The 12,150-nt window shown below is 37.4% G+C and overlaps 2 protein-coding genes across 2 annotated transcripts; both read right to left on the bottom strand.

Moving 5' to 3' along the window:
- Nucleotides 1–2: 2 nt before the first annotated feature.
- Nucleotides 3–1,956, bottom strand: LOC101210428 (protein SAR DEFICIENT 4). Its single transcript, XM_004140703.3, has 2 exons — nucleotides 1,130–1,956; nucleotides 3–792 (listed from the first exon to the last, which is right to left on the bottom strand). Exons 1-2 carry the CDS (start codon nucleotides 1,836–1,838, stop codon nucleotides 473–475), a joined length of 1,029 nt encoding a protein of 342 aa, XP_004140751.1. The 5' UTR covers nucleotides 1,839–1,956; the 3' UTR covers nucleotides 3–472.
- Nucleotides 1,957–2,835: 879 nt separating this feature from the next.
- On the bottom strand, nucleotides 2,836–11,058 carry LOC101209857 (DNA-directed primase/polymerase protein). The gene is made up of 14 exons (XM_011652887.2): nucleotides 10,832–11,058; nucleotides 10,401–10,537; nucleotides 10,053–10,213; nucleotides 9,803–9,949; nucleotides 9,640–9,691; nucleotides 9,357–9,531; nucleotides 9,088–9,170; nucleotides 8,478–8,687; nucleotides 5,083–5,199; nucleotides 4,757–4,913; nucleotides 4,394–4,501; nucleotides 4,113–4,178; nucleotides 3,773–4,023; nucleotides 2,836–3,446 (listed from the first exon to the last, which is right to left on the bottom strand). Exons 1-14 carry the CDS (start codon nucleotides 10,899–10,901, stop codon nucleotides 3,369–3,371), a joined length of 1,812 nt encoding a protein of 603 aa, XP_011651189.1. The 5' UTR covers nucleotides 10,902–11,058; the 3' UTR covers nucleotides 2,836–3,368.
- Nucleotides 11,059–12,150: the final 1,092 nt, after the last annotated feature.

Raw genomic sequence — 12,150 nt, 5'->3', positions numbered from 1 at the left:
GAAACACGTACAATAGGACAGAAATTGAATACCATACGTACAATAGGACAGAAATTGAATACCATACATACCATGGTTTGCACATCCTAACCCTTAAAAAAGAGAAAGAAACAAAGAAAAATCACTCAACCGTTAACTTATATTCTTGTTGAATAATCTCCCCTAGAATCAAACTCTTTTTAAGTTCTAATTTAACGTCTCTTCAAATATCGTAAAATCCCTTTTCCCACTATATATTATTATATGCGTATTTCCCCCTCAACTTCTCATTCCTATTGACTTCCCTTTATTTCTCTAACCCTCCTCATTTCAACTTTTTCTCCAATTTTTTTCTTTCCGGATCAAATAGACGTACACTTTTATATTTTAAGAGGGAACAGGAAGAAAGGAAATGTGATGGAGAAAATGAGAGGAAAGAGGAAGCACCTGTGGCCTGTGGGTGGGTGTGTTTATTAAAAGAAGCTTGAAAAGTTCATGTGGTTGTTTCGTACGCTAACTGAGCTGCAACGAGGTCGAACACTGCAGATCCAACAGATTTGAATACAAAAATTTCATCCTCATTTCTCCTTCCAACAATCTCCCCTTTTTTTATCAAATCCACCAATCCCATAATATCACTCTTCTCAATAACCCCTCTCTCCAAAGCTCCCACCAACTCCCCTGCCTCCTCCAAAGCTTCTTCACAATCCACGAAAACTCTCCCTCTCTTCATCGCCATATCGTCACACTCCCTCATTGAGTGCTGGAACGACCCCACCAAATTTAAGTACGCCCCACCCTTCAACTTATCACCTGTCATTTATATGTTCTAACCATCAGTATCAATTCAGATCTCACGATTTAATGGTGATATGGATGATATCAAACCTGGTTCAAACTCAAATTCATACACTTTATTTTCTCTTTTAAAGATGACACCGTCGATCAAATTAAGTTTATGTTTTGAGAGTGATTTTAAAATCATCTTTGTCTCGTGTTTTTCATACTCGTGTGATGCAGTATTAATGATCATGCCAAATTTTATGACATTCAAGTCTACATGCAATGAAGGTGTTATACTTGGACGCAAGTACTAAACAAAATATAACCTCCCACCACATATCGAAACTGTATATATAATTGAAATTACCTTTGACTAGAGGAACCTCCGAGTTTGTTGCACAGCTCACAATATCCGCCACCGAGATCGCATCATCCAGATTTGCACTACTCTCAAAGCAGACACCATCTAGCCCTGCGTTTTCCCGCATCTCATCAGCTAGTTTTTTAGCTCTTTCTTCAGTTCTGTTCCAAATAATCACTTTCTTAACGCTGGGTCTTACTGCCAAATGAGCTTTGATCAAATGGGGTCCCAAGGCACCCGCACCCACCATAACCATGACCCTACTGTCAGGTCTGGCTAAATATTTCGCAGCTAAACCAGAGATACAAGAAGTTCTGTAAAGAGTCAAAGCAGTACCGTCCATGGAGCCCAGAGTTTGGCCAGTGGTGGAGCTAAAGAGCGAGTAACTCGCATGAATTGCAGGTAAGTTAATGGCGGAATTTTGGGGGAAATGGGTTACAAGCTTGACGCCTATATAGGGAAGAGAAGGAGAAGAAGACCAAGAGGGCATGAGGAGGAGAGAGGAATGGGGTTGAACGGCATGGCTTTGACGCATTGGGCTGGAAATTGTGGGGAAGACGATCGGCAGAGATGATTGGAAGTGTTCGATTAGATTTTGGTGTTGAAGAATGGAGTCCAAAGCTTCTTTGGTGATAACCATTGGAGTTCTGACTGTAATCTTCTTTGTGAGATTTGTTTCGGTGTCGTCTTTTGGGTTGTTGGATGCGGAAGCCATAGATTTGATGATCAGTTCTGGTTTTTTGATGAATTGGAGAAGACGAGAATCAGCTGTAGGTGGAAAAAATTGGGAGGGGGGAATAAAAGGAGTCTTCGGAGTAGGAGGTGGAGAAATTTAATCCAATGAGTCTTCGGGGTAGCAAATAATTAATATTCGTTTCCGTTTCTTTTCCTGGAAAAAAGGGAAATTGGATGAGCTCAATTTTATTGATTCACATTATTTAACAGTACTTCAATATACAGGAGTTTGGTTTGAGGGTTTGTGACTCCTACCCTTAAACAATATTAATTTCATGCTCTGGCCCTTAAAAATATTAATTTCATATTGGGTACTAGAGTCTCTTTTAGAGTGTTTGGAGCTATGACTATTCAAGACTATAATAATCACTTAGCCGTAAACCCTTTTAGATAAACACTATTTCAAAACCTCCAAACTAAATTTTTACTATTTAATACATAATTTTCTTTTTTATTTTCTACAATGTTTACTATTTTCTTCTCAAATTAAAATAATTTACATCACAAACACATATTATTATAATTCAAACTAAATTAATATTAATAGATTTTACAACTTTACTCAAAGTCTATTTGTTAATTTTGGTTTGAAAACTAAGGTTTAGATAACATTTTTATAAATTTCTATGTTTTGTTACTCATTTATTCATGTTTTAAAAACCAGGCTAAATTTAGAACATTAAAGTAGATTTTGCAATTTGATTTGAAAATCAAAATGTCTGTGAAAACTATAATAGAAACAAGCACAAATTCAAAAAATAAAAACTAAAATGTTGTTATCAAAGGAACTTTTGTTTACCTCGCATCCTGCTGACGAGTTGGAAACGCTTGCACAAAGATGGTACACAAACAGGAAGACTGGCCTTGGGGGGACCCTGTGGTAAGAAAGAGGCACTTCAATAAGTCAATCACTGCTTACTAATTTTTCTTCGCTTTTTTTTATCTCTCAACGTATTCGCAAAAATAAAATTGAATGCTAAATAAATAAACCCTGGATCTTTTACTATTAAAGTATAAACGGTTCAAAAGGTTAACTTTATACATGAAAGGAAAGAAAAAGCGAATTCTAGAGAACTCTTGCAGTCCTGGTTTATGCTTTGCTTCTAGAGCATAAAAACTTCAACTCTACATTTAACTCTCATCATACAATACGTTTCATGAGTAAAATCACATCCTAAACTCCACAGTTATTTACGTATAGCCCTTCCAGAGCTAACATTCTAAGGAACCATGCCTATAATTGCTGCATATCCAACAAGGTTTGTTATTGGATGAACAGAATGCAATTTTCTTAGTAGAATTTGCACAGAGCTAACATTCTAAGGAACCACGCCTAAAAGTGTGGCCAAATATCCGACAAGGTTCGGTATTGGATGAGCAATTGGTTGCCTCTTCACATGATCTACCTCGTGTGTCTGGGAAAGTTCAATACCAGTGCTTCCAAAGGATAATAATTTCTTTATGGTTATTGGTTTCGAAGAAAACGCATTTGTCATCCTGTCCTGACTTTTCAAGTAGACAAATCTTTTACTGAGTTTTCCACAGCCATCCACCAGTCATCGTCTTCGAAGTCTAGTTTTCCAAGGACCTGGAAAAAATGGTCATCGAGTCAATAAAATGGATGATGCATGCTAGTTAATACTATAAGAGCTTTTTGATCCTGAGGTTTCTTCTAGTCTACGAAAGAATAGACCTTCAAACAGTAAGATCAAGTAATTAACTATGATCTACCATAAATGGCAGCAAATATTTGATTTAGATCAAGATGAGCAATAATAAAGATGAATTATCTTTCAAATGATAAGCTCTTATTTGTAAATATTCGTCCGCATGGCAAAGGGATAGATCATGTAGAACCAATGCAAAGAAAAGTGCACAAGTAGGTGAAGTAAAAAATTGTCTTTGGGGATCAACCATGTTCCGTTTGTTTTCAACATCGTCTGCCACTCTCATCACTTCAAGCCACCAGGAATCCTTGACGCTGCTATCTGTAATGTTCTTATCACTGAAAAGCAGAAGACAATTTTCATCGTTGCTTGGAGATTGATGATAGTCAATGCAATCATGGGTTGACACCATGTCATTTGATATCTGTCCTGAATCTGTGGAAATCCATGGACTAGGAATGGCATCAATTGGGATTGGACGCAGAGGAGATCGATAACCTGTAGAATGGTAAGTTCAATTAAACAATGACTACAAATCAATATTTTTCACAGAGAGAGAGAGAGAGAATTGGGGATTACTCAAGCACCTCTACAATCTGGATCGTGACACTTCTGATAATAGGCAGCCCTCCTAAGATCGACAACATACATCACTGAATGATGGAAACAAGTCATTGCTTAGCTTAAAAAACGAAATGAGAAAATTCTCAGTTGATTTAAAGAGAAAGTGTATCACATTATGGTAATTATATGATAACTGAGAAAACTAGAGAAGCTACACGTACTCAAATATAACGTACACAGGTACTTCAGTTTATTTTTAGAAACACAAATTTAGGAGATAAAGAAGCTCTCAATTCATAGGTACCATGATTGCTTTTGTGTTCTCGACCAATTCGTTCACAGTATCTATTACTGGACATGCTGTAGACTATTAGTCCAAATTCTGAGAACCAGTACCAGCAGCGTATTTTTCCTGAGAAGGCAGCAGCTAAGTTAATGACTAGCAACTAAAGTAAACTAAAGAAGAGAGAGCCATAAATCTCAACAGACGTGAAATCTAGAATTGACGAAAGCAAATATTCTAAATGCAAGAAAAAGAACCATCATCTCCCTTAAAGTAAAAGTTAAGATGCTATAGTACAAAGAATTACAATTTATCTATTACATTTGATTTTTTAAACACGAAGTACAAAACTTGCCTGTCTCATGGTAAATACAGGCAATTTACCTGCTACATTTCCAGTGGAGGCAACTGATTGAACAAACTTATCCACATCTGGAAATGGAGATTTTCCCATGCAAGAGGTTGCTGAAAAATCTCTCATGGAACCAGTCAACACCGCTTCTTTGGTGAAACTGAAATTGTGTCCAAAATTACATTTCTCCTGTAGCAAGAGAAACTCAAAGGTAAACAGGTCATGAATAATTAAGATCAAACATAAAGGTACTAAACATTTGGGTTTATAGGAAAATTAAAATTGAAGTTATATTACACATGGTATGAACTGTTCAGAGCAGCTTTACAGTTTAAACTGATACTCAGCTTGAACTTACCTCCATCTCAAATTGCAATGTCTTTATGCAGTCTAAATCCATTTTGCAAACCAGAAGCTTTTCACAGTCAGCATCAACGTTGCAGATCAAGGATGCCATGAACATGTCTTCCTCACACTAGGGAATATGTACAAAGTGGACAATAGTGTTGATTTTATGGAATCAATCTATATTTCATTAATTACTTAATAGAGATACAAGCCTATATATAACCATAGAGAAATACACTTAAGGAAATAATATCAAATAATATCTCCAGAATAATATCTCCTGAATAATCTCTCCTAAGAATAATCTAATTATATTAATAAATAGGATCCTTCTCAGAATAATGTATCTTCTACAAATACTGCCTTAAGAAGTCAAGTAACGAAACAATTTCTTCAATATTGGAATTTTTTGTGCAAAAATTTCTAAATAATGATGACAACGAGGAGCCTTGAACTTCCTCTTTGCTAAAGGAAACCAGAATCATATTTTTTTATCTGAATTTGTCTCGCAAAAGTAATTTCCAAATACAAGTAAAATTACCTAGCAACCCATGCATGACCTCCGAACAAATGAAAATGGCAATTGCAGCCAAACTCAATGAGTCAAAAGAACCTAATTCAATTTCTCTAAGTGCTATAACAAAAAAGTGCTATAACAAAAAACCAACCCCTTATATCCCCCTCACTGGTTTCGAACTTTAATATCTCGGTGCTTCCCTGCCTCCCCTTTCCGCTCTACAAAACTGAACAACAAACGGTTGGGATGGGCACCTTTTATATAGATGATTGTTTTCTTTGTCCTGGTTAAAGAAATTTTTGAAGGAACGAGGTCTTAAAAAGAAAATAGCACCCGTTTTTGCTTCAATGAGTCAAACTAACAACAAAAGTGCATTTAGATTGTCTTAAATTCAAGTAAAAATGACTGAGAAAAAGTCAACGAGATTTCACTTTGTAATTTTAGAATTCTAAGATTCCCAATCTTTATGCAACTCTAACTTTGCTTTTATTGTTTGTTCCTAAGTTATTTGGTTTGTCAACTATCTTGTTACAACATAGTGTTTGACTTCTGTGTGTTCATGTTAGATTCACTTAAAAATTTTACTAGGATGGCATGCAATTAGGTTTCATCAGCCTTCTTGTGGAACGTTCTGGAGCTTGTTGCATAGCTCCACTCAGCCACCTGCCGAGCCTAGAAGAGTGGACATTCAGGGTCCATTTGTGCCCCATGTTGCTTCTCCATAGCTTTGTTCAGGGGCGTGGTTCATAGTGTAGCGGGGATTCCCGATATTGTAGACCATTCAAGTCCATAATCAGGTATGTTTTTGCTTCAATGCTTGTGGACCGTCACTTCATCAAAATTACGTGTCTTTTTCAGTTCAAGCAATCTTCGACATGGTTCACTCAAATTTGTCAACCACTGCGTTTTTGGAGGGAAAATGGGTACTCAATTGAGTGGAAAGAAAAAGTGGGCTTTGATACTACTTGTCACAAGCAATGCAACGAAGTGGTGTGCACACAGCATTGGTGTGCGAAGGGTGTGCTGTGGTGTGAAAGCTTGTGCATCGTTGAAGTGCACTTATCACTTAGTGTCCATGTGGCGCAAGGACGCCTTGACCAGCCTCTCTTAGTTCGGCCCTAAACAACCCCACAAGTTGGGGACTCACGCCAAAAGTGATCCCTAAAATGGGACTTGGTTAGCTCACACGTTCAAAGGAGGAAGAAAGTAAGTTGTGGAAATAAATTCCCTTATTAGAATGTTATGAAAAGCACAATAAAAGGAGCACTATACTTTTCTCAATAGAGATAATACAAGGAGAGTTCACTCAATACAACTCTAGTTCATGAACGAATATGTTTTCTTTAACAATCACAAAGGTCCACTTTATACAATGAGATTGTAGGCTAAGAAATAGGAAGGAAAGGCATAGTGGGTAGTTGGAGCTTCCCACAAAGAGCTCTCGGCCACTCTACCCACTACCCAATCTTTTCTCCCATTCTTTAGGCACTTTGAATCGGATGTAGCCTTTTTCCACTAACTATCTCCCCCACATTAAACCACCATTCAAAACCCCATAGGTCTGTTGAATTGATGCCACGTGTCACCTCTCTTGGCTATTTCAAACTGTGACACGTGTCCTTGTGGGACCTAGTCCATTGAGCTCTTGAGTGGTGTAGCATCGAGCCTCCAATGTCCTTTGAGCTTGTGGCATAACTGTCATCTGCCAGCCCAATCAGTACCGCCCATGATACTGCTTGTGCACGTGCGCGCCTCCCTCTGTGTGCCATTTGTGCGCGCACTCTGGGAGCCCGCATAATGTGGCATGTGCTCCATCTGTGGTACGTGTTCTTTGCACTTGCACCTGTCCAGCCAACTGCTCTATGGCAGATCCCGAAAACTAACAATGAGCACCATGAGAGGTCAATTGGTGGCAAGGCGCCACAAAGACGGAAAACTGACATTGATGGAGTTTGACTGCTTGGAGATTGAGTCAATGGACTTGGAGTAGACCAAGTCAAGACATGCCACAACCCCACCTAATGGCGGATAGCTAGGCGAGATAGGCAACAAGTGCCTCGATCTTGGGGGAGGTCAGACAGGACACAAGGCGCGAAATGGGCAAGCGGCACCAACAGGGCTGTGCTAACCTTCATTCATGCTGCAGACATAGAGTAGCCGGCTGGACAGGCACGAGCCTATTACGAGGGCCCACACGGAACATGAACCAAGGATGATGCGCAAAAAGGGCGCATGCCACACAGGGTGGTCGCACGCACGGATGGCACGCTAAGGGAGGTGCACACGCGCGTAAGTAGTGACCTGGGCGGTATTGACTAAGTTGGCGGACATAGGTCACCATCTAAAACAATGAAGAAAGTTGACATAAGGCATCAATCCAACGGACTTAGGGAGTTTTGTACCGTGGTTTAACCTGGGGGAGATTATTAGGGAAGAAGGGCCACGTCCCAACTGAAGTGCCTAAAGAATAGGAGAAAAGAATGGGATGTGGACTGAAGGAGTGGCCGAAAAGCTGTTTGTGGGAAGCTCCAACACAGAATTGATTCTAAAATCTAAACTGATTTTGGGGTATAGGGGTTCCCCTAACTCAGATGAGAATTCTTATTCACAATTCCTTGAGGTTTCATACCAAATTAGTACACCAAAAACTTCACAATATCGTTCTTTTTTCCTCAATTCCATGTTGAAACCAAAAATTGGTAACCGGGATATCATAAAAAATCCAAAAGGGAAAGGATGGGTATCTGAAAAGGACAACTTCCTGTCAAAGTAACATTTGGGATTGATTGCCTATGCACTCATCCTTCGTTATACAATTTAATATCACCCAGAAAATAATATAAATATGAAGAACTTAAAATTTGATGTTCTAGTAAAAAGAAGCATACCATTTTTGTACATGCATGTCTCCCCGTAGGTAGAAGCACAGAAGTTTTCCCTGCCTTCGATGACAAAGCTAAACGAAAGCAACGATTTCTAGAATAAACTGCATTGTCCACAAACAGATGGCTCGGACGTTCAGTGGAGCTTGAATCTTTTTTTATAAACAGTTCTTCGTATCTTCCTTCCACTTTTGCACTACAAATCCGTGAACATATCTGATAATATACCCACCAATCAAAATAGTACGTAGTTTTGTATTAATAGACAGTATAGTTATAGGTATTCAATCAAAATTTTCTTAAATAATGAAGATTCAGAACTAAAATTTTTGGACATTCACTCAGATGAATGTCCTACTTAGCTAATTAGCCTAAAATCTAAGAAGTAAGAAGCAATTAGAAATTGTGATGTAAACATATGAGCATTTTGCAATCAGAAGTTAAAAAACAAATGCATCTTTAACACAAGCACTACGTACCAGCCAAGGGAGGGGTAGAAACTGATGACAATAATCATGAACAAATACGATTTCCGTTCGATGGAACAAAGTAAGAGTTCAACTGTTAATCAATGAAGCTAGAAATTTTATAATCCTATGTTTGTTCAGTGGAGTACCTCACCAACAAATGCTCCAGCATGTGAATTATCCTTAAAAGCAACTTTTGGTACGCGGATTATCAAGTGGCGAGAGAACTTCTCTAGACATAAAAATGAAATAGGAAGAATTATCAACAAAATCACTTGCAACGTAGGTATCTAGGAATCTATAAAAGAAAGAAAAAATGCAAGATGCCAGAGCTAGACTATAGGTGAAAGCCCTCATCATTCTCAATCTCTTAAAGAAAGTTGCATTTAAGCCTAGATCAAACTGATGGTAAATATACCTTCGTTTGAGGAATCAAGCTCTAGTACCCAGTCAAAGCTTCCCTGAATTGAATACTTTTCATTTAAGGCTTGCAGAACAACTGATATCAAAGAATCAACCATTTCGTCTCCATTTTTTCCCGTATTGATTCTTTTACTGTACTCCAAATCAAAATAAAGGTGGCACGGAGCACCCTGAACACATGGAATAGAAAAGTGAGAAGTGCAGCAGAAGAGAAGGGCACATGATTCTCATAGATCGAAAAACCACATGATTACATTTACTCAACTTGTTCACCTCACCTCTTGAATCACTTCATAATGGTGTCGACATTTTGCATCCATACTTTTATACCTGAAATCAATTAAGAAAACGTAGTGAAACAAGATCATAAGGATTTGGTAAGTTGACAATTCTATGTGAAGTAAACTTTCTCCTCGAAGTATGAAGAAAATTTGATGGTACCTATGCCAGAACTCACTGTAAGATGAGACTAGAAATCTCCTTTGTCCATTAAAGTGATCTTGATAACTAAAAATATGAACATCAGTGTGCTCTCTCGAAAACTTAATTGCTTCTTCTTGTCTGGGAAATGTAGCCCACACTTGCTTGCTATTCAGAGAAAGTACCAGAAATGTCAAATAGTTTCGTAGAGAAGTGGAATAATGGTGAAATAAACAGGAAATGGGAGAGGTTGGAAGAATCCCAAACATACCTTAACTTGAATCTGCTTTGCTCAGAAAGATCGACACGGATTTCACGCAATAATCTCCATAAACTAGATGGCCTCTTTGGAGGGACGCCTCTAGGCGAACCATAAAATACGATTGGAGAGAACTTAGAACGAGAACCTTTATCTTTACTTGTCAAACCAATCTGAAAAGCGTTAAACATAGTTTTGTTAAGCAACGCCAAGAAAATATGTATATGTATATATCCACTTGTTTCAGCCTCACCATTCGCTCAATGAATACTGAACTTCATTAGATAATTGAAATACTTGGATAAGCATTATAAAGAAAAACAATCAGACAAACTTCGCCTTCAGACAACAATGACTTACTTTCTCCACAGTATCTTGAATACTCGATGCATTTTCCTCCGCTTTTTCAACCGGTCCAGAAACTGGAGTCTCAAAGTTTACTGAACACTCGGGCTTCACCTTACTTTTTCTTTTCTTTTTTCGTCTCACAGCAGATTCTGAATAGAAAGATGATGGATAACCGCACATAACCAGAAGCAGAACATACAGAAACAAAGAACATTCATACTGATCACCGTGACATTACAGAAATTTGACCTAAAACATACATTGTTCTTCTATCGTAATTCCAGATTACGAAGTCTAGTAGTTTTAGTGCAATGATTATCATTTCATCGCCGTTGAAATTTGATTGTATCTATATATGAGATTTGCAGTACCTTGCTTCACGGAATACGCTAGGCTGCCAGAATTGAAGAGATTCGAAGCAGAATAAGAGAAATAATACTTACGAGGAGGAGAAACGCCGCACTTGAAACATTCAAACAATCGATCGACGTCGTCCTTCACGGTTGATGCCATCTTGGGCCGTCGGAACTTAGAAGTGACTGTGTACCGCTTTCGTATTTCGCCGTTGTCCTCTCTTGTTTTGTAAAATAAGAGTGTTGTATTATTTTCGAATCGAATTTTGTGTGTTTTTCTTCCCGCCTAAACCATTTCTCGCTCCTAACCTTCTTTCTGCAAACGGCCAACCTTTGACGCGGTCCTCGCCTCGTAATTACCCTCCTTAACGAGAGTTTTTACTCGTACTTATGGTGTGTTTTAATTGTTTAATTCAAAAAAATAAGTTATTTCACAAGAAAAAATTAGAATAAAATTTTCAAGATAATTTTTATATAAATGAGTTTCTTCAAAAATATTTTTTAAAATCAATTCGAACAGATCCTTATTCATACTACAAATTTTAGATATTTTTTTTTAAATAACATTATTTTAATAAATAATGACAAAAATAATGAGTAAGAAAAAAATTAAACAAAAATAAGTATCGAAATCATGGACCTAGCTAGTTTGTGATTTCTACTCATACGGCGTCAAAGAAAAAAAAACAAACTAACAGTGAACAATTGAACACAAGACGTAAGAGGTAGCACTCATTGACATCTTTAAAACTTATTTAGTACAAAATAAAGGAATGAGAAATGTGCAACGTGGGAGGATATAGTTGGACCATAATAAGTTTACTAATGACTTTGTTTTTGTCAAACATTCTTCATTTTACCCTGTTTTTGTCATTTATTTGGGGTGGAAAAACAAATAAAAGTGAATTTAAGATTAAAATGGTAATTTTACACTCTGATGATATATTAAAAAATGTTAGATTTGAGGTTATAGCGGTAATTTTACACTATGATATAAGCAAATAGCCACTTTTCATTTGTTTTTAAAAAAGTACAAAAAATTCATTTGGGCCTTTTTATTTTAACTATTGGTTCAATATTTTCTTATTCTTTTAGTAATATGTTTATCTACAAACATAAATGTAAAAAATAGTCTAATCGAATAGATCAAGAGGTCAGATGTTTGAATCACACATGTGGTGTTTGAATAAGAAAAATGTAAGTAGCTATTGTCGTGAGTGAAAATTATACCAAGTGTCAAACAACACATTGATGGTTCTAAGGTAGAACCATAGAACCATAAATGGAGAATAGCCTAAGAATGGCTAGGGTCGACTAGACCGAGCAAAGACTAACCTAACAGAGTTTGATTGGCCACACAAGTCCAACCCCTTTGGGTCGGCTTAGGGCCTGCAACTCCATTACAACTA

Source organism: Cucumis sativus, chromosome 3 (assembly GCF_000004075.3).
Source record: "Cucumis sativus cultivar 9930 chromosome 3, Cucumber_9930_V3, whole genome shotgun sequence".
NCBI classification, from domain to species: Eukaryota; Viridiplantae; Streptophyta; class Magnoliopsida; order Cucurbitales; family Cucurbitaceae; genus Cucumis; species Cucumis sativus.
Note: the sequence above shows the minus strand (reverse complement) of the source record. Positions and strands in the feature narration are given on the sequence as shown.